This window comes from Triturus cristatus, chromosome 12 (genome assembly GCF_964204655.1).
Source record: "Triturus cristatus chromosome 12, aTriCri1.1, whole genome shotgun sequence".
Lineage (NCBI taxonomy): Eukaryota > Metazoa > Chordata > Amphibia > Caudata > Salamandridae > Triturus > Triturus cristatus.
Genome location: NC_140595.1, coordinates 105,580,760 through 105,602,930, shown reverse-complemented (window position 1 = coordinate 105,602,930; position 22,171 = coordinate 105,580,760). Strand labels below are relative to the sequence as shown.

At 43.1% G+C, this 22,171-nt stretch overlaps 2 protein-coding genes across 2 annotated transcripts in view; both read left to right on the top strand.

The window, feature by feature from the left end:
• Positions 1–368: 368 nt before the first annotated feature.
• Positions 369–22,171, top strand: part of LOC146772762 (mas-related G protein-coupled receptor member H-like) — a 53,589-nt gene continuing 31,786 nt past the window's right edge. Inside the window, exon 1 of the mRNA XM_085639726.1 lies at positions 369–470. Coding sequence (XP_085495852.1) covers positions 430–470 — 41 coding nt within the window. The 5' untranslated portion in view covers positions 369–429. The remainder of the gene's footprint in view (positions 471–22,171) is intronic.
• Positions 412–22,171, top strand: part of LOC146772760 (mas-related G protein-coupled receptor member H-like) — a 96,395-nt gene continuing 74,635 nt past the window's right edge. The window contains exon 1 of the mRNA XM_085639727.1: positions 412–470. The gene's annotated coding sequence lies outside the window, so the exon portion shown is untranslated. The remainder of the gene's footprint in view (positions 471–22,171) is intronic.

Below are 22,171 nucleotides of genomic sequence, written 5' to 3'. Positions count from 1 at the left end.
ACAACATGTTTTGTGGGGTGTTCATGAAAATCTGTGACTGTCAAAAGATTTATCCTGGCCAACCTTTGAATTCCAAAATTGAGTAAACTGATAACCATGTGAGGTGGTAAATTGATGGATTTAGATTTGTACAATTTCATGCAAATTGGAGGCCAAGCCTGTGCAGTGCTGGCTGAACCAGCAGGGCCTTTTCTGGTGTCAAGGAAGCCCACTTAGGGACAGAGAAAGCATTCTGTATCTGTGGCAGTGCAGATGTTTATCAGATGGATGAAAGGAAGGAGTGTGCAGTGGCTGATGGAGGCTCTGACGACAATATCTCAGGGGGAGAGTCCTGCCCATACAATCACATCTCATCAGTGGCCCTGGAGAGTTAGTGCTTCGAGATCACCAGACCGACTGGACCAGGGTTCTCCGGTCACACCGAAGAGGATGGCCCAGCTCTCTTCAAGCGCGCCTCCGACCACTGAAGAGTAGGTCTATCCCTGCTGAGAAGAATTGAAGACTGGCTGTGTCCCCACTCTCTTTCTCCTGTCCTGAATCCCCCCAGCCGCTTTCTTTTCCACCTATTCCATTGTCCCTTTTCTTTTTTCATCTCCTTAACCCACTCATTTGTATTCCAACCTCTTCCTGCCTGTTCTGTCTCCATCTGTGTGTGCCTCCTACCCTACTTTCCCACCATCAGACTTTCTCTTTCACAACCCCCATACTGTAATTGTATTTGTAATTGCATTCATATGGCGTTTACAACCCCTGATGAGGCGTCAAAACGGTTTTCGACGAGTAGCACACTACTCCGGAACCCATTAAAGGATTAGTGGTAAATCAGTATAATGAAATATGAAATTAATTTGAGCTGTGGACATGTTAGTCTTTTATTTCAATTGAAAAAGGATAGTGGAGGGATGGAAGAGGGAAAGGTTTGCATTTGTATAGCGCTTCCTACCCCTGACGAGGCATCGAATCGCTTTTCGGCGAGTAGCACGCTACTCCGAAAGATTAGTGGCAAGTTAGTTTAGGAAAATATTAAATTTATTTGAGCGGTGGATATGCGAGTCTGTTATTTGGGTGGGAAAGGGAAGTGGAGGGATTCAAGAAGGAGGGATTTGCATTTATATAGTGCTTGGTGCTCCTGATGAGGCGTCAAATATTCAGCATTCTCCTTTTCTCTTTCACCCACACTCTGTTATTCAGCCTCCTCTAGACCCCCGCCCCATTCTTTCTCCAGCTCTGACACTCATGTTAACCTGTGTATAGTTTCTAGACGTTCCTCCTTCCTCTAAAATCCACTGCCTGTCCGCTCTTTCCTTTGTCTGTTTGATTTAGTTTCATTTTTTTTCTTCTAGATATTATTTCTGACCCCTCTGACTCTCTCCGTTAAGGCTCTGTGGGAGGGGCAGTCTGTGGGAACTGGGACACCCAGAGATGAGCCTGGGACCTGAGTGCAGCCTATATATAAACAGTCTTTGTAAATACCCCCAGCAGTGGATGTACAAAGTTTTATACTCTGAGGGGTGAAGGAAGATACCTGCGTGCGACTCACCTCAGACCCCAAACAGGTCTGAGTAGGAAAACAACAATAACTGGCGTCCATCGTAACTCCTGCAGCGGGGGAGGGGCCAAACAATGCAGGGGTGGATTCAGAGTTTGGTGGAGAGGGGCCCCCCTCGCAATGGAGCTGTAGTCCCTTCGCCACCAAACCCAGGGTCGGCCAGAGGCGCCCGGCAAAAAGTATGTTAAGGAAAGGCCTACTGCGGCCCCGTCGCCGACATACTCCTTCAGCAGCTTTTAGGAGTAGGCTGCCAGAGGTTTGCCATTCGCCTGCCCCCCCCCCCCCCCACACACACACACACACCTCCAATTTAGAGTGGAGGAATGGATGGTTTATTTGTCCTGCCCCTCACCGCCAGGAAAAAGCACCCATGGCTTGGGCTGGGATTAGTTTTTAATTTCTCCCGCTTTAGAAGTTTGCTTTTGAAAAATGTACAATTGTAAATGTTTGATGGGCGGCCGCCCTGTTTGACGAAGCCGTCCAACAAACTTTTACAACAGTGACAGGCCGTGGCGACCATTCCTGCCAGTGTTAAGAGATGCCCACTGGGCTGGCAGGCATTTCAAACGATGTCTGACAGGGTGACGTGGTGATTCACTCTGTCGCCCCACAGACATCATTCCATCCTCCAAAGTTTAGGCCCTTTGTCTTCTTGTACCGCGACTCCAGCGGAATACACAGCACTTAGCAGCAAATGACAACTTCGTACAAAAACTTGTCTTTACTCCGGGGATTTAGAAGAAATAGGTCAGCTGCGCCAATGCCACTGTGGTGCCAGGGTTAGATATCTCCCTGGTTTTAAGGATGTCATCATATCCCTAAAGTTGGGCAGATATGGTCCAGATGGAGGGTGTGAGTTCCTGGGTGACCGGCAGCCTGGGCCCTGTAGTGGGCAGAAAAGAAGGCGAGCTCGTGGCTGCGGCTCCTGATTTCGGGGCGCTCGGTAGCCAGCGGACGGGGTCTTTCCCCAAGAGGACTTGTGCCAGGGGGTTATGGCCCAAAAATTGTGCTTTGAGTTGACTAAGAAGCGTGCGTTCTCTGGAATTAGACTGATGGTCGGGCTTTGAGGGCTCTGAGGCAGTGCACAATGTGGAAAGGGAGACACGGCAACTGGCGTTTAACACTTCCTGCACAGTGCACTAATTGGGCCGGTACTCACCGGTACTGAGGGCCAGCACTTCCAAATTTTCTAGCCTTCAGTACCGGCACTTTCCTTTTGTCAGGGAGAGAACCGGTACCCTGATTGATGGCACGGCAGGCTCAGGTTCGGTATGTCCTCCAACACAGGGGATCTCGGCATCTCGCAATCGCACTGAGGGTCTGAAGTAGACTTTTGCAGGGACGCTGCTAAAGTCTAGAGGCGCCCCTTTGAATTTACCCACACTGCAGGGGTTTCAGAGAGCTTGCATCACGCTGTGATTAACAGTGCAGGGTCGACTCTAGGCAGACCCTGCACTGTTAATTAGGCGTGCAACGAGCATTCAGGTGAAAGAGCTTTAGCCACCCCCCTCCCCGTCAGGTGCGTGAAATGGCCTAGGCTGGGGCTGCGGTCAGTAATCCAGTCCCATTAAGAGGTATTGAACTGACCTTACAAAAGCGAGTGGCAGTGCAGCACAATCCTCCACCTTCCTCAAAGCCGGTTTTCTTTTCATGTTAGTTTTTTCTCAGCCCAGGAGCTGCTTCCCTTTGTGGGCGCCTCCAACACTAATGGCCGCATTTCCGTAACAGAGAGAGATCCATGGGTGTGAAGATAGCCCTGCCCAAAGAGCAATGAATAGCAGGGACCCTGCATCTCCAGGAATGAGCTCACATTACAACTGACAATGGGTCTGGTTGGGGGGAAACCGAGATGAACATAGAAGGAAGGGGGAGGGAGGAATGTAAAAAAGTGATGTGACAGGTGAAGTTAGGATTGACACTTTTGCAGATTAAAAATACCAGATATGTGTTCAGTTCTAAAATTGGAGCTTAGAAATGGCATTTTAACACAAATTTGTGTAAAGTAAAAAATCTGCTGTATTTCTTGTTAACTTTAATAAATATACATATATATATATATATATATATATATATATATATATATATATATATATATATATATATATATATGCGCAAACAGAAGTCTTTCACCACAGAACCACCAGGCAGGCAGCAACGAGGAAAAACCACGCAAGTCCCAGTCTTCTTTCGGCAAGTTTATTTAAAAAGGCAAGTTCACCAAATCTGACGCGTTTCGGGCGTCCGCCCTTGGTCACATATATATATATCGTGAAGAATTCCCAGATTCCAGCAGATAATTGGAGCAGGTACAGACCACCACACGCTGAGGTAGTTTTTAAAGCAGGTTTATTTCCTTAGTTAGGCAGTATGACGCGTTTCGGCCGCGTTGCCACGGCCTTGATCACATGACACCAAATCATCCATACAGTGTATATATAGTAAAATGTTGACTCCTCCCTCATATATAAACCAATGAGTTTGTGGCTTACTTGACAATAAATTTTCAGATTCACAGTTTGGGTGAGTATAGACATCGAAGAAATATTAAAAGTCAGAAACATATCTCATTCAACCATAGTGGTTGTTCAACTAAAATTCACCCTGACGTGAAATGTTAAGCTCACATATCCCATTTTAATTATCATTTATATGGGTCAATCAAAAAGGATCAACATATCACATTGTTAAAATCCTAAATAGATGAAGTCTTTTCATGCGGATCACCCTCTTCAACCTACTCTTATATAGCCTTATATTATACATAAATAACTTTCTTTTAGTGTGGATCATCCTATAGTACTAATAGTCTAGAAGTGTGTTATATGTCCTCTCTTTTCCCCTTGATAGAATTAGAGCTGCAAATTACATACTGGCATTAATGTGCACATGAGAATATAAATACATACAAAAATAAATATATAAATATATAAATATATGAATTTTATGTACACAATCAATAAAACCAGTTCAAATATCTAAAGTGCAGATGCATTAATCCAAATATTATATAGACATATTATAGATAAAGTGCAAGTGCATCAGTGCATTTATAAACAGGTGTGGCACATATCATTTAGTAGACAATTGCATGATCTAAGCATTATGTATATCTCTGGCCTCAATAGCCATACTACTAATAATGTCTCGTAGAGATAGCAGTATTAAAGATAAAGTGCAAGTGCATTAACGCAGAAATAAGCAACACATGTGCAAATAGCAAGTAGCATGATAGTATAGCAGCAAAAAATTAGGAGAGATCAAGGAAGGATACTAGACTAAACCGGACAAATTACACTATAATTGGAATCTCCTCACATGTTAGGGCTGTCCATTAAATAGTATCTATAATAGCAATTCAGAACATATCATCTCAACACAATGTCAGGATCAAGGATGAGGATTCAAACTAAATCCCAAAGGTAAATAGTATTGTGGAAAAGTATTATAAAAGAATATGTATTGTGTAAAACAATGTGCAGTGCAGAAATAAACAGAGTTGAATAGTGGGGTTGTTAGCAGAGTTTTCCTAGCATACAAAGGATAAAGTATTTGTTGTACAATCTGAAGTTTTTTTCAAAGGAAGGTATGCATATCCTCCCCTGTATTTAGGCCGTTAGGCATCTTTGTATCTAATAAAAGAATATATTGGGTTTCCAATTGCCTAAGGCGCTTCTCTCTATTTCCTCCTCTGTTCATTTTAGGCACTGCATCGATAACAAAATACTTTAAGTCATTCAAGTTGTTCTTGTGGACTAATTTAAAATGACGGGCAACTGGGTAGCTTGAATCCGAATTAACAATGGCCCTTAAATGCTGTAAATTTCTGACCGATGCCTGTAGTTTCGTGCTTCCAACATATTTTAAGTTGCACGAGCATTCAAGCACATAAACTGCATGGTCAGTTTTACACGTGAAAAAACCTTTAAGAGCAGTAGGGGTTAGATCAAATGCACCCATGACTTCATAAGTGTTTATGCCAAACTTGCACGCTCGGCAAGAACTGCATTTAAAGAACCCCTTCCGATTAGATAACCATGTGCTCTTATTAGTAACCTCTGGGCTAGTCCTAACTACGGCATCCCTCATTGAGGGTGCTCTCCTGAATGTGATTTGTGGTAGCTCAGGTACCAATTGGGACATAGTCAGGTCAGTTTTCACTATGGGCCAGTTTTTGTAGATCAGTTTTCTCAATTCCTTGTCTTGATTACTAAAGGTTGTAATGAATCTGATGCAACCAGGTTCGCTGTTTTCACTCTCATTAGTTGGGGTGGATTTCTTGGTGGTAGTTCTGGTTACTGATTTTAGATAATCAGCGCGGTTAGTATTGTTAGCTTTCACTAGTGCTGTTTCCAAATCAACTCTAGTATAACCGCGAGCTAAAAATCTTTTAAATGAGTCATTTTGACAATTTTGACAATCATAATCAGTACTACAAATGCGCTTAATGCGTAGGAACTCACCATATGGTATACTTTTAAGTAAATGATGTGGATGGGAGCTCTGCGCATGGAGCACTGAATTGCCCGCTGTGGTTTGCGGTGTATTTTAGTCTGTATGTTCTTTTCATGGATATATAGTTCAACATCAAGAAATTCAACGTGTTTAGTACTAATATGGGCCGTGAATTGCAAATTCACATCATTTATATTAATCAGTTTCACAAATTAATTTGCCGATTCAATTGACCCTTTCCAAATTATACAAATGTCGTCGATGAATCTCCACCATCGTACGACATGAGTCTGATATAATTCGTCATGTGTGCCTTTGAGGACATGCTCCTCCCACCAGCCCACGTGTAAACATGCGTAACTGGGGGAGAAGCATGCCCCCATAGCCACACCTTGTAGTTGCTGAAACACTTCTTGGTTGAACATAAAATAGTTGTTACATAGGCATAATTCTATCATACGTAGTAGCATACTATTATGTTGATAAAAAATGATCTCTCTTTTCTCTAAATAAAATTTGACTGCTTGTAAACCATCATTGTGCCGTATGCTTGTGCAGAGAGAACAAATATCCATGACAATGAAACAATAACCTTCTTGCCACACAGTCTCAGATATGTTAGCCAGAAAATGTCCCGTGTCCTTGATGTAGGATGGAAGTTCTTCCACAAAACCCCTCAAGAAAAAATCAACATATTTAGATATGTTCTCACATAAACTTTTTTGAGCTGAGATAATGGGTCTCCCAGGGATGGGCTCTTGTTGTTTGTGCACCTTAGGAATGAAATAAAGAACTGCAGTAGTTGGAAATTCTATTTTTAAGAAACTGTATTCATTTTTGTTCAATAATCCGTCCCTCTTCCATTGACCGAGTTCAGCATGGATGGATTCTTTTAACTTCTTGATGTCCATGAATGTTGCCTTTCTATAACATGATTCATTATCCAGATGGCGATAGGCCTCTTGTAGATAGTCTTTTCTAGACCACAGGACAACATTACCCCCCTTATCTGCTCTTGTTACAATGATTTCATTGTTATTTCGTAATTTCTTGATTAGGGAGGAATATTGTCGCTCTTGGTAGTTCTGATGTTTTACTGTCTTTTGAATCTTTCTGTTAAGTGTTTTGAGGTCTTGGGTGACACAGTCACTGAATGCATCCAATGCATCCTTAGGCATAAGTGGGATAAATGTAGATTTAGGACGAAATGGGCTGACAGCTGGTAAATTGCCTGTGGTGCCTAAATCTACAAGTTGTTGCTGAGTCGAATATGCCGAATCCTCTGAGTTTTCAGCAAGAGCATGGATGGTTTTCAAATGCATTACATCACCGGCAGTCAATCGAGATCCAGCCTTGTCAGAAGTCATGATTTTGGCAGCAGTACTGGAAGCTTTACTTAGCTTGAAGTGTTTTAGTAGTTTTAGTTTTTTTTATAAATTTGAAAACGTCGATTCTAGTTTGAACATATCTAAAGCGACTTCTCGGGCAAAATGACAGTCCTTTGGATAATATAGCAATCTCGGATTTGGTAAGTTCCATGTTTGGCAGGTTAATGACAGTATTATCCCTAGATGCGTCCTTATTCAGTTCCTCTTCTTTGTGTTTCTCCATTTTCCCCTGTTGTTTCCTCCTTTTGGCTTTCCGTCTTTGTTTTCTACTCTCATTTCTTCGTTTGGTTCTTTCCTGGATTGAGTAGTTTGCCGCAGCGTGTGGCGGCGATCTTCTACTAAAAAACCAAGTTCTTCAGATGGGGTAATATCAGTAGGAATGGGCATCAATCCTGTAGTGGACCCACTATCTGATGAACATACACTACTTGCCATTGAACTGGGGTCAGAGTCTAATTCTATATCACCAGGGGGACGTATAGTATTGGTGGAGGGTGCAGTTACTTTAGATGTTAAAGCTTGTCTTTTGACATTGTCAAACTTGCGTGCAAAAGTGAATATCCTTCCCGACTCATAATCTGCTTTGTCCCTGGCGAATTTGAATATTTTCCTTGCCTTTATTGATTCTTCATATTTTTGAAGTCTTGCATCAATTTCACCTCGACCCTTGGTAATAGTATCCTGTTGTTCGTGTGCTCCCAATATCAGATTTATATCGTCAATTTGCTTTAATATTGCCTCTCTGTCAATAGCAGCATATTTTATTAGTATTTTCACCATATTCATAGACGATTCAAGAGTGTTGGTTGCCCATTCCTCGAGCATCTGGGGGTTAGGGTTCTCAAAGGAGGGAGCTATAAGTATTCTTAGTCCGCGTGGTACTCTGCCCACTTCTCTATATTTTTCCAAGGAGCGTTTTTCCCACCATTTGTTAAGTTCTGTGCGTAAAAGTTTTTCTAATTTTTTGAGGAGTGATTTAGCATCCGTAGTACTAGTTGGATTAATGATGTTGGCAGCCCCTAATGTGGTGGTATCGCTGGGGAGGTTGTCAAAGAGGGTGTCCGCGGCAACCTCTCGATTTCTCATGGCGTCCGCCACTGACGACATTTTAAATATTCACCTTGCTTATGTTTGCAAATCTGTCCCACCTAGTATACGTAGGAGTATTGCAATGTTGTAATCAGCGCTGTCCTCGCACCCACAAATGTCCAAATATAAAGCTGAAGCACCTTGAAGTCAGATATGGCTTACCCTCACTGAACGCTGCAAAGTCCTTCAGAATCCTCCGACTCCTATGGGCATCCGCTGTTCAGGAGAGACCGCCGGAAACCGATCTCCACTTGCTTGCTCGTTCCTTCGGTGCGGGGGGCCGGATCCTTTCGTATCCCTTCCGGGTCAAACAAGATATCGCGAAGATATATATATATATATATTCACTGAAAAAACCATAGGTTTCACACACGTTATAGTTAGGAATTAGCATTTAAAAAACCTTGCAAATTCACTGAAAAAACCATAGGTTTCACACATGTTATAGTTAGCGGAAATTTTACTGATAAAAAACCAGTGAAATTGCCCCGTTATAGTTAGTGCTGGCAACTATAACTCACGCGACCGCAATCCTCTGCTGATGCTAATACTGTATTTAGACACTTATTTGCCCATGTCTTCTTCCATACATTTTTAGCTATACATATATTACAAATATTTTTTTTTCATAAAGACACATATGTCATCAGCAGAAGATTGCGGTCGCGTGAGTTATAGTTGCCAGCACTAACTATAACGGGGCAATTTCACTGGTTTTTTATCAGTAAAATTTCCGCTAACTATAACATGTGTGAAACCTATGGTTTTTTCAGTGAATTTGCAAGGTTTTTTAAATGCTAATTCCTAACTATAACGTGTGTGAAACCTATGGTTTTTTCAGTGAATTTGTACGGTTTTTTAAATGCTAAGTTACTTTACGCCATTCGAGGCGTGCGCGCCCACTTAACGCAGTTCGTTCCGTGCACGGTTTTTATCAACTTTAATAAGCCCTGTACATTTCGTGGCCTTCGGCCACCAAAAGCACAGGGGGTGGGGTCAATGTGGATAGTGTTTTTTTTATTTCGATTTTATAATTTCATGTTGCCAAAATTTAGTTTTTTTTACCTATTCATGACCCCTGTGCATTTGGTGGCCTTCGGCCACCAAAAGCACAGGGGGTGGGGTCAATGTGGATAGTGTTTTTTTTATTTCGATTTTATAATTTCATGTTGCCAAAATTTAGTTTTTTTCACATATTCATGACCCCTGTACATTTGAGGGCCTTCGACCACCAAAACCACAGGGGGTGGGGTAAGTGTGGATAGTGTTTTTTTTTTTTTTTTTTTTTAACGTACGCTTACGGTAAGCGTACGGTAAGCGTACTCGGCGAAATTGCCGAAAAAAAAATAAAACCGTTTTTGCTCTTGGGGGATGTTTGGGGACACCCTCAACATGACTATGTGGGAGGGAGTTGTCAAAACAGCCCCGTAACATGTTTTTGGCCATCATGTTTGATAAACAACACTCAGTGCGAGAGACAAAATGGCGGACGCCGCTTCCTGGTTTCGGCCGATTCGAATGTTTACTAAGATCTAAGAGCCAATCAGAATCGCGCTCGCGCACGCCACCGTACGCTTACGGTAAGCGTACGGTAAGCGTACCGTAAGCGGGCTCAGATATATATATTGATTTAAAGGCTATTTTCTCAGAATCTACTGAACAGATTTACACCAAACCTACAAAAGGCACTTCCTTGACCTAGGGACTACCTCTCTGCCAAATTTCTAGTAATTCTGTTCAGCCGTTCGGGCTGTAGCTCGTTCTAAAGGTCCTATGGAAAAATGCATGGGAAAAACGCGTTTTGGGACCCCCCTTTTATCTCAGCCCCCGCTTGACGAATCCCCCCAAGACTTTCAGGGTAGGAGCGGAGCGTAGCGCCCCACCTATTTTGAGAAATTCGCGAGGATTCATCGACCGGCGCCAAAGTTATTCAAAATAGAATGTTGAGGTTTTCCTATGGAAAAGGGGTCCTAACTATAACTACCTACTGGCGACCGCCAGTAGGTAATATATATATATATATATATATATATATATATATATATATATATATATATATATATATATGAAAAAATATCATCCTGTTTGGCTTTCATTTTGTGTAATGATTAAGCCTTTTTTGTTCACATAAACACATTTCTTGTGTTTTAATATGTGCTGCAACTTGCATAGAAGTAATTATGTATAATCATGGCTTGCCCTTAGCCCCATCCCTATCCCCGCCCACTTGCCACACCTCTAGCTCATTTTAATGAGTACCTGTACTTATTTTTTCCCATTTAAAGCACTGTTCCCACAAACAACACAATTTATGTGTAACAGGTGTTTGACGTCTCTACAATTTGGTGTTCCACCTGTAGATGGATGGCCTTCGTTATGTTATGTTATGACTTGTGTTATGTTATGTTATGCTATGCTATTCTATTCTATGTTATGCTATGCTATGCTATGTTATGTTATGCTGTGCTATGCTATGCTATGTTATGTTATGTTATGTTATGCTATGCTATTTTATGCTATGCTACGTTATGCTATGTTATGCTATGCTATGTTATGCTATGCTATCTATGCTATGTTATGCTATGCTAATCTATGCTATGTTACGCTATGCTATGTTAGGCTATGCTATGCTAAGCTAGTCTATGCTATGCTGTGTTATGTTATGTTATGCTATGTTATGCAATGCTATGTTAACTTGTGCTGTGCTAAGCTATGCTATTCTATGCTATGCTTTGTTCTGTTATGCATTGCTTTGCTGTGTTGTGTTATCCTATGTTATGCTATGCTATGCTATGTTATGTTGTGCTATGCTGTGTTATGCTATGCTATGTTATGGTATGCTATGTTATGTAATGCTATGCTATGTTATGCTATGCTATGCTATGCTATGTTATGCTAAGCTATGTTATGGTATGCTATGGTATGTTATGCTATGCTATGTTATGCTATGCTATTTCTATGCTATGCTATGTTATATTATGCTATTCTATGTCATGTTATGCTATACCATGTTATTTTATGCTATGCTCTATTATGTTATGTTATGTTATGCTATGCAATGTTATGTTATGCTATGTTATGTTATGTTGTGCTATGCTATGGTTTGTTATGTTATGCTATGCTATGTTATGCTATGCTCTGTTATGTTATACTATGCTATGTTATGTTATGCTATGTTGTGTTATGTTATGCTATGGTTTGTATGCTATGCTATGTTATGTTGTGCTATGGTATGTTATGCTATGCTATGTTATGCAATGCTATATTATGTTATGCTATGCTCTATTATGTTATGCTATGCTATGTTATTTTATGTTATGCTATGTTATGCTATCCAGTATTTATAAGGTGCAGCGTCACCATTGACTGTGCTAGTGACTAGTGTAGTCTGAGAAAGGATGGAGAATAAAGGTGTGTGAACGAGCCTGCTGCTTATACTGCTAGTTCTAATGTATTTTAGGAACAGGGGGTGGTGGAGGCAAGACAAAGACTGAGCGGGAGCGCGGTCCACTCAGCAGCTGCTCGACAGCTATAGCGCCTTCCACCACATCTGAGGTGGAGACAAGAAGTGCGGGGGAAGTGAAGCACGAGGCTCGTGGAAGGACTTTACTGGAAAAACCTGTTCACTGAACTCTGGTAAAGAAGGCCTGAGAGGCAGGTGAGAGCAGATTCCATAGATGCCACAAGGGCGGCGAGCGTAGGGATTGTGGGGCCTTTGCAGAGGCACCGCGAGGAATCATGGTCCCTGGTGCGAGCAAGAAAATGGCCTCTCCCACTGCTGTTGGGGTAGTAAGCGACAGCAATTATCTGGCTCCAATGGGCCATTCTGGGCTCCGGGTCCTGGTGTCACTGCACCTGCTGCACTGATGCTACTCACGCTCCTGAGACTGTGGCATGCTTCAAAGAGCCAGGGAAGATGCAAGTGGGGAGGGACAGGTTAAATATAACGCTTGGTTATGAGAGCCGAGAGGAAGAAGTGAAAATGGATGATTTAAGAAAAAGGAAGATGTGGCTTTGCGGCCAAAGCAGCCGCCTTTGAGCCTGGGGACTCAGTTTCGAATCTTGGCGTCAGCTCAACACCCTGTGATTCTGGGCAAATCACTTAGTCTCTGTATACCCGAAAAAACAAACTGTACCCTTCTGTAATGTAACTGGTGCACATGTAAAGTACTCTAATGCCTTCGGGTGGGGCACGATCTGTTTAACTGTGCAAAGAAAATAGGTATCTATTGTATTTTATTGTATTGTAATTGCATTTATATAGTATAGTGAAATAAGAAAGTAATTTGAGTGGTGGGTATGTTAGTCAGTTATTTGGATTGAGACGGGTTGGGGAGGGGTAGAAAAGGGAAAGGTTTGCATTTATATAGTGCTTGTAACCCTGATTGGGTGTTGAAGCGCTATATTGGCGAGTAGCACGCTACTCCAGAACCCATAAAGGATTCGTTTTTAAAATTAGTATAGTGAAATATGAAAATAGTTTGAGTGGTGGATGTGTCATTCAGTTGGATAGAGAAAGGTAGCGGAGGGATAGAAGAGGGAAAAAGGTTTGCATTTATATAATGCTTGCTTACCTTGAAACGCTTTTTTGTTGAGTAGCACGCTACTCTGGGACCCATAAAGGATTAGTGGTGAATTAGTATAGTGGAATATGACATTTGAGAAGTGAACATGTTAGTCTGTTATTTTGATTGAAAAGGATAGTGAAGGGATAGGAGAGTGAAGGATTTTGATTTAATTTTTTGGGAGGTCATAGCAGTAGGAGGAGGCTTTTGGATGAGTAAAAAGGGGTTGTGGAGGGGAAGAGTGAGAGGGAAGAATTTAGAAAGGTTTGTTTTGGGGATCGGTATAGTAAAAGAGGTGTCAGATGATGCAAGGAGGGGTAAAGTAAGGGAGAGTCTAGAAAGGGTTATTTTGGGGATCATAGTAGTGGTATGGGGTTTGGGATAACTGAGAGTGGGTGTAGAGGATATATTGATAGATGTATAGAGTGAGAAATAGGGTAGTGCATTGGAAAGAGTAGTAGCAAGAAGTTTGAGATGAGTCAGAAAGTTGGGTTAGAAGTTATATTGAGAGAAGTATAGGGTGAGAAATAGGGTAGTGCATTGGAAATGCTGAATTAGAAGAAAGTGATAAATATATAGATCCATAAGTATATTGAAAGTAAATAGATGCAAAAAGGAGGTAGGTATATGTAGATTAAAGATATTGATAGAGGTACAGGATGAAAAATAGGGTAATGCATTGGGTATGCTTTTCAGGAGGAAAGTAACAAACAGACAGATCCAAGTACATGGAAGGTACATAGATGCACAATGGAAGAAGTACATGTCGACCAAAGATGCACCAGATAAACTCCGGTTTTCAAGTGTTATTGTAGTTTATTATTATTATTATTTTTAACATAATTATTCTACATGTTTATACAAAGCAATACACAAAGATGGGTACATATCTATAGTAAAAATAAATGAATATATACAGAGGGATATGCTGTAAATTTCTGTTTGCGTGTGGTGCTTATGTGGGGAAGAGCCAATTCTTGAGCAGTTGTCTGAAGATAAGATGGCTGTCCGTGGATCTTATGTTGGGGGGTAAAGAGTTCCATAGTTTGGCTGCTTGAACAGAGAAGGATGTGCCATCCATGTTTTTTTCCTTGAATCTTGCGATTTTGAGACGAGGTGCCACTTTAGAGCTGGAGGTTCCTTTGTTGAATGTGTTTGGTGATTTTATTCCTGATGAAGAGCGATCCCATTCCATGTATTGCTTTGTGGGTGATACAAAGCAGCTTGAACGTGGATCTTCTGGCAACCGGTAACCCATGAAGGGCTTTCAAGGCAGGGGAGATGTGGTCTCGCGGTTTGATATGCAAGAGTAGTCTGGCAGCCGATTTCTGAATCTGTTGTAGGCTTTTCATGGTTATTAAAGGTGATCCGGGGTAGAGGCTATTGACGTAATCAAATTTGAACAGAACTAGGGAAATGGTAGCTTGGACCTTCTGTGGAAATCCCAAATGAGGGAAAATTTGTTGCAGTGTTTTTATAGTGACAAAGCTTGATCTTGCTAGTTTGTCCACTTGGGCATTCATCGACAGCTTGGAGTCCATGGTCATTCAGAGCTTTCTTACTTCCTTCGATACTTTAGGCGGTGATCCCAGTTCATCGGGCCACGCGGCAAGCAGGTCATAATGTTTCCAATCGCCACACATGAGTATTTCCGTTTTGGAAGCATTCAGTTTGAGATGGCTCCACGTCATCCATTGATCCATGGCTCTGAGACAATTGAAAATTGGGGGGTTTCCAATGTCTTTGGGGCATTCCAGTTGAAGGAGTATTTGTGTGTCATCTGCATAGTTATAGCACGTGAGGTGAAATTGATTGATCAGTACCGGTAATGACTTCATGTAGATGTTGAAAAGCATGGGTGAGATGTTAGAGCCTTGATGGACCCCTGCTTTTGTGGAGTACGGTTTGGATGAGAAAGTTGGGGTATGGATGACATTAGTTCTGTTTCGAAGGTAGGACGCGATCCAGGCTAGAGCAGTCCCCTCTATGCCGACTTCATAGAGTCTTTGTTTCAGAGTGTCATGGTCAACCGTGTCAAAGGCAGCCGAGAGGTCCAAGAGGAGAAGCGCAGCAACCCTGTTGCGGTCTACTGTGTTTTTCAGGTCATCCCAGACGGCAAGGAGGGCAGATTCTGTGCCTCTTCCCTGACGGAAACCTGTTTGGAAGTCTGAAAGTATGGCATTCTTTTCAATGAATTGTGACAGCTGGGCGAACGCTGCTCTTTCTATCAGTTTGCCCAGGAAATGTCTATTTGTAATGGGTCTGTAGTTGTCAGGGTTCAGCGGGTCCAAGTTTGTTTTCTTCAGTAAAGGGCATATGTGTGACTTTTTGAGTTCTTCTGGAAATATTCCGGTAGTTAAGGAATCGTTCATGATTCTTCTTACTGGAGTGGCAGCAGAGGTTGTTAACCCCTTCAGCGCGGCACGGATTGCCGCGCGGATTGCGCGGGCGGGGCCATGACAGAGCGGTTCCGTCATACGCACAGCGCAACCGACGCACATGACGGAACCGCTCCGTCACTCGCATCGATGTGGTTAAAAGAGTTGTCTTGAAAGTTTGTGGTGGACACGAGTCAGAAGGGCTGCTGGCAGGCCTGCTTGCTTTGACCAGGTCCATAAATTCACCGTGTGAGATGTGTTGGACGGAACGGAGAGGCTGGGTTAGATTATTCTTGGGTTGTTGTTTTGTCAAAGGGTTAGTGCTGGTGCTTTGTCTCTGTTTTAAGTATGAGTCCAACTTGTCTGTGTTGTCAGTGTAATGATTTGCCAGTTTGTCTGTGAAATCTTCAGTAATCGGATGAGTTCCTTCTTGGCAATTTGGTTTGCGAAATATATTGAGTATTTTATATAATTCTTTATTGGCACATTTAGCATTTTGAAATCTGTCTGAATAGTACCTTTTCTTAGCTTTTTTGATAGCTGACTTGTATAATCGGTTAATTTTCTGTAGGTGAAGTTTGTCTTGTTTGGCGTTTGTTTTGAGCCAGGCAGTTGCAGCTTTCTAATTTTTGTTTATGCCTTTGATCTCTATGTTTCTCCAAGGCGCTTTTTTTCTTATGTCTGTTGTGTGGTTTTGAGTGGTATCAGGATGTCAAAAGCTTCCTGTTGCCACTCATAGTTTTTGAACAAAATTTATTGTTTCCAGATTTGTACTAGATGTTAGTTGTATTTCTAAGCGTTTCAAATTGAGTTTGTTCCATGTTCGATAGGTGGATGGATGTAAGGTAGTTTTAGGTGAGACCCCTAGTGTTGTTTTATGTTGGAAAGCAAGGAAGTGGTGGTCTGACCATGTGACTGGAGTTATAGTTTGAAAGGCAACTAGTTCGGTATTAGCAAAAATGACATCTAGGATATGTCCAGCTATGTGTGTGGGTTTGTGGACAATCTGATGCAGGTTTAGTGTGTCTAGGTCAGTGATTATTGTTTTTGGATGGGTCATATTGGGTTTGTTAAACCAAATGTTGAGGTCACCCAGAAAGCATAGGTTGGAGTGTATTGTTATCAGGTTTGAAACTGTGTCTAGAAGTGCGTCTGTGAGGCTATGTATTGCCGGAGGAGCTCAGTGATGGTGAGATGGGTGTGCAAACAGTAGGAAAGCCCTTCTACCTGATGAATGGGGCAACTAAAAAAACAGAATAACGATTTTAGAGGTGAAATGTAGCAAAAGAGGTGCCGGTTAGTGGAGGCAGGGAGCTTGGGCTGGAGGCCGGTACCATTTGGCAGTTTTGTTGAACTTTTTTTTTGTAGCTCCTTTAACTGCGATCGGGGACGGCTGGTCTCCAAACCATTGGCGGCTGGCACAGGATCTGGAGTGGTGAGGCGAGAGGGTAAGGGCATGTACAAAATAGAAAAAGGCACTTACCTCCTCGTCACTCTTTCCCACGTCGTCTCTCCTCTCCGTCGGCCGAACTGAAGGCATCCAGGCTCCACTGAGCCAATCAAAATGCTGCAATGCAGCATTATGATTGGTCTGAGTGCATTAGCAGCTGCTACCCGACGGGGGTGGTGGGCTGGGAAGGTGGGGGAGCGGAATGTAATTTTAAAAAAAGACTTACGTTTACCTGCCGGACACTGACTCTCCTCTGTCTTCCGTCCTCTGTCCTCATCCTCTTCATATTCCTGTCCCGGCCGGCAGGAGGAAGCACCTGGGCACACAGGCTCCCCTGAGCCAATCCCAACTCTGCAATGCAGCATTGTGATTGGTTTGAGCGCCAGCGCTCAGACTGGAACAGGGAGCCTGTGCATGTTCCTGACCAGGCTGTGTAATGCAGCCTGGTAGGACCATGCAAAGTGTGCATGAACTGTTTGGTCGGCCCAAGAGAGCTGGCCAAACAGTTTGTGTGCACTTAGGAAGTGCACACCACTCCTCCCCTGTTCTGGCCAGCCTCGCCCCACCACTGACTGCAATAGGGAGAATAAAATGATAATAACAATACATTATTATTATTTTATTTTTCATTTTGAGCCGTGGGGCAATGCTCATTCGCCCCTGTCTGAGCGCCGTAGTTCGGCACTGAGACAGGGACTGGGAGCCTGGGCATGTTCTCCAGCCTGGGTGGAGAACATGCGAAGTGCGCATAACTGTTTGGCCAGCTGGAGACAGTCGGCCAAAGTGTCATGCACATGTGCACTTCAGTGTGCCTGCCACACCTCCCCTGATCTGTGAGCACAGCAGCCCGCCCGCCCCACATGTTGCCGCACTAGGAACAAATTAAATGATAATAACGTCAAGTTATTATCATTTTCTTTTTCCTTTCTTTCACTGCTGCAATGCAGTGGGGTGACTCTCCCCTGCCTTGGCGGAGGAGTCGTCACTGCTCCAAACAGCAACTCACAGATACCACGTGATGCAGATATTATGATGGTGTTGCGGGATGGGCAAAGGAATGGGACAAGAGAGCATGATGGATGGGAATGAAAGGGATGGAAGGCTAAGAGAAGGGCCAGGATTGGTCGAAGGATGGATGGATGTCAAGATGGTTGGAAAGGTGGATGTGGGATAGATGAGAGAAGGTTGGAATGGTGATGGATGGCTGGAAAGATAGAGGGAAGAAAGGATGTTAAGATGGATGGAAAGGTGTATGGATGGATGCATAGATGGATGGACAGGATGATGTGGGATGGATGAGAGAAGGTTGGAATGGTGATGGATGGCTGGAGGGCTAGAGGGGAGAAAGGATGGTAAGACTGATTGAAAGGTGGATGGATGGATGCAAAGATGGATGGAAAGGAGGATGTGGGATGGATGAGAGAAAGTTGGAATGGTGATGGATGGGTGCAGTGAAAGATAGATCAAACGAGGAGTGTATGGAAGCAGAGAAGAGTAGATGGATCAGTGGAGAGAATAGACAGATGAATGGAATTAAAGAAAGATGATTAGAAGAACAGATGGATGGATGGACCGAAGGAAGAAAGATGGTATGCACCGAAGGCCGGGTGGCTGGACGGAATGATGGGTGGGTGCAATTACATAAAGAAGGCTGGAAAGAAGAAAAAAGAAATACAAAGACAGAAACCAGGGCCAAGCGAAGGTATGAAAGAAGAAACAAAGACTGAAAGAAGGATTGAAGGAAGGAAGAAAAGTGTATCATTCTATTTGGGGGATGGGGAACAATTCCTTGGGGGGCTCGCCTCACTCGCTCTATGGCGCTGGGGATACAAATCACAGTGGGGAGCATTTTGTTTTTCTGGCTACCGCCTTGATCTAAGGGGAGCAGACAGACTGGTCATGGTACAACAGGGTACCAGAGCTGATGAAGGAGGTTGAAAAGAATGCAGGGAATAGGGAGTAAGGGAGGATATTAAATCTAATTAGTAAGGCATGGAGTACAGCGGATGACTTTACCACCTTTTTGCTAAAAAAGAGAACAATTAATAAATACAGTTTGTCGCCCACTTAATTTTCTATATTACTGGTAAGTGGCTCTACAAACTCCTCATAACTGGCCCTTTGGGCACAGGTTTTTGGGACAGTGCTGTGATGGAGTATCTTGAGGTGCTTACAGTTCTGAACTGGAGCTTGCTGTCCTGTTGGGAGGAGCAATGCGTTTTGTGACTGGCATGGACGCAACTCTCTAAGGGCCTTCTTAAGATTATTGGCTGTCCATTGGACCACCGTGGTTATGCTGGCAGTCCGTGGACCGCCAGACTGATGGTCCACCAGCCACATTCTGACTATGGCTGTCGGACCGCCACAGACCCACTGCTGCTGCCAGGGATCCATGTGCCCTGGTGGTCTCACAGCAGTGTGAGGCTAGTAATATGATGGCGTTGCCATTGCAGCACTGCCAAGCATCTTACTAGTTTCCTCACCGTCACACTTTTCATGGCAGTGAGACGGTCATTAAAAGTGTGGCAGTGTGGAAAGAACTGGCCCCCCTGTTACCTCATGGCCATGGGGTGCATGCAGGGGTGCAAATGTTGTGCCCCTCTGTATGCACGCACCCCTGTTCTTGCAGGGCATGGACTTGACCATCCATGTCCGGCAGGAACTGCCTTTGATGCTCCCATTGAGGTGCCTTTTTCATAGGCACAGCAGTGGGACCGTGTTAGACTTGGCATCTTTTGGCGTGTTTCCCTTGTCTTTTTGCTTTCTGATCTCCCGGTTTTGACTCTGTTTTTGCTGGTTTAGTGTCTCTGCTCATGTTCTCACTGCTGTCCAGTGTTAAAGTGCAAGTGCTCCTGTTGTAAATTATGTTATGGATTGGTGTTTCCGTGAATGGCATATTTGATTTACTGGTGAGGCCCTAGTAAAGTGCACTGAGAGTGCCAGGACTGGTAAATCAAATGCAACTAGTGCGCTTGCAGCACTGGTTGTGCCACCCACAGACGTAGCCCTGAAAAGGTAACTCAGACCTGCCACCGCAGAGTCTGTGCGCAGTTTGTAACTGCCATGTTGACCTGGCAAGTGCACCCGCTTACCAGGCCCCAACCTTCCCTTTTTAGGTCTCGACTAAGCCAGCATGCATGCACTGCTCTGCGAGGCATTTAGTAAGGGCTTTTGAACTCTGAACACATGCTCGTGCTTGAGTTCAGAGTTCAAAACAACAGAGGCCACCCGCCATTGACCTGTGCATGTATCTTTCTTGAAAAGACAGCACGCAATTGTTCCAAGGCGGGTGATTGTCCCGCCTTCTTTGTTCCCTGGCCTAGGGTGCTCGGGAGCAAGCATCAATGCCATCTGTTTCCAATTATTGCGTTCTCGTTAATTGGAAACAGATTGGGCTCGCATTTTTCCTTGTTGTTTTTTTACCTCTATGCACTTGCTCCGTAAAGTCTTGCCTTCCCTGCCCATGGAAGTGCGACGTACAGTTGTCCAAGTAACTGTTAAAACTCCTCAACAACTGCATCATTATATCAGGGTCATCCTTTGGAGTCATTATCTCACCTCCAACTTATTCAGAATCTATCATAATTTTGTGCAAACCTCGGAGCTCAGTAAAAGAACATTCAAAGTTTCGAGCCATGTGCTTTGCTGACAGAGGACCCCGTAATCAAGCTCCCACTGATATTAACGGCTGAAAATCTAGCTTTTGTGTAAGCGTTTTTCTTCCATTCCAGCGCCAGGACACATCCTTCTACGATATTGCAGCTATATAAATACTTTTAAAAAAGCAGTGTCCTCTGATTGGTTGAAGGCCGTGCTTTATTTCCACATCTCTTAAAGCTGCGAGCCCTTAAGAACAGATTAATTTCCTGTAGTAATTCCTATATAGAAATTGGTTGTTTGAATACCAGAGGGAAGCCGGGTCGGTCCACTCCTGTCAAGGAATTGCTGTCTAACTTAGCTGCAGAGCTTAACAGTTCCTTGGTGTGAGTCACACCAGCTCTCATGGATTCAAGGGAGTTGTGATGGGCACTGAGAACTCCACTTCACCCATGCATTTAAAATCCCACTGTGTACTGAGAAGTTCCCTGGGACCTGAATTGAGCTCTCTGAATGTAGTGCTCCGAGTCAGACAACGCATGGTGTCAGCTCAACCTCTTAAAGGGATGTGCATGGGTGCTTGTGTGGAATACCAAAGACACTTCAGACTGGTAATGGTGTTTGCTGAAAGAGGGTCCAAGGTGAACCTGGATGCCTAACGGTTTAAGTAAACTGAAAGAGCCGTTCTTTTCACAGAGAGGATTTTAGGTTTGTAAAAGAGAGTTAAACATTTACACCCCGCAGACTGATCACAAACTGCAAACAAATGAATGTATTGGTGAGCAGTGTAACCACTCACTGCGACATAGTTACACACCACATAATTACACTATACTCAATGCAACATAAATACACTCCACATACCGCTCAGTACCACATAATTACATGCCACATAATTACACTCTACTCAATGCAACTTAAATACACTCCACATAATATCACTCAGTGCCACATAATTACACGCCACATGATTACACTCTACTCAATGCAATATAAACTCCACATATTACCACTCAGTGCCACATAATTATATGCTACCTAATTACACTGCACTCAATGCAACATACACTCCAAATAAAACCACTCAGTGCCACATAATTACACGCCACATAATTACACTCTACTGAATGCAATATACACTCCGGATAATACCACTTAGTGCCACATAATTACATGCCACATAATTACACTCTACTCAATGCCACATAAATACACTCCACATAATACCACTCAGTGCCACATAATAACACGCCACATAATTACACCTTACTCAATGCAACATAAATACACTCCACATAACACCACTCAGTACTACAAAATTACACGTCACTTAATTACACTCTACTCAATGCAACATAAATACACTCCACATAATACCACACAGTGCCACATAATAACACACCACATAATTGCACTCTACTCAATGCAACATAAATACATGCCACATACCACCAATCAATATAAATGCACTCCATACCATGACACAATTTCACTAAGCATAATTTCACTCAACACCTCAGTTCAAGGCCATACAATTCAACTCCACACATTTCCAATACACACCACATAATTACACACCAAACAACATATTTCAACTCCACAATCCACAATGTACCTCCATTCCACACCATATAGTGGCACCACCTGAGCACCAAACATCACTCACCACCACCATTTTGCATCAGTGCACCACCTAAGCATCA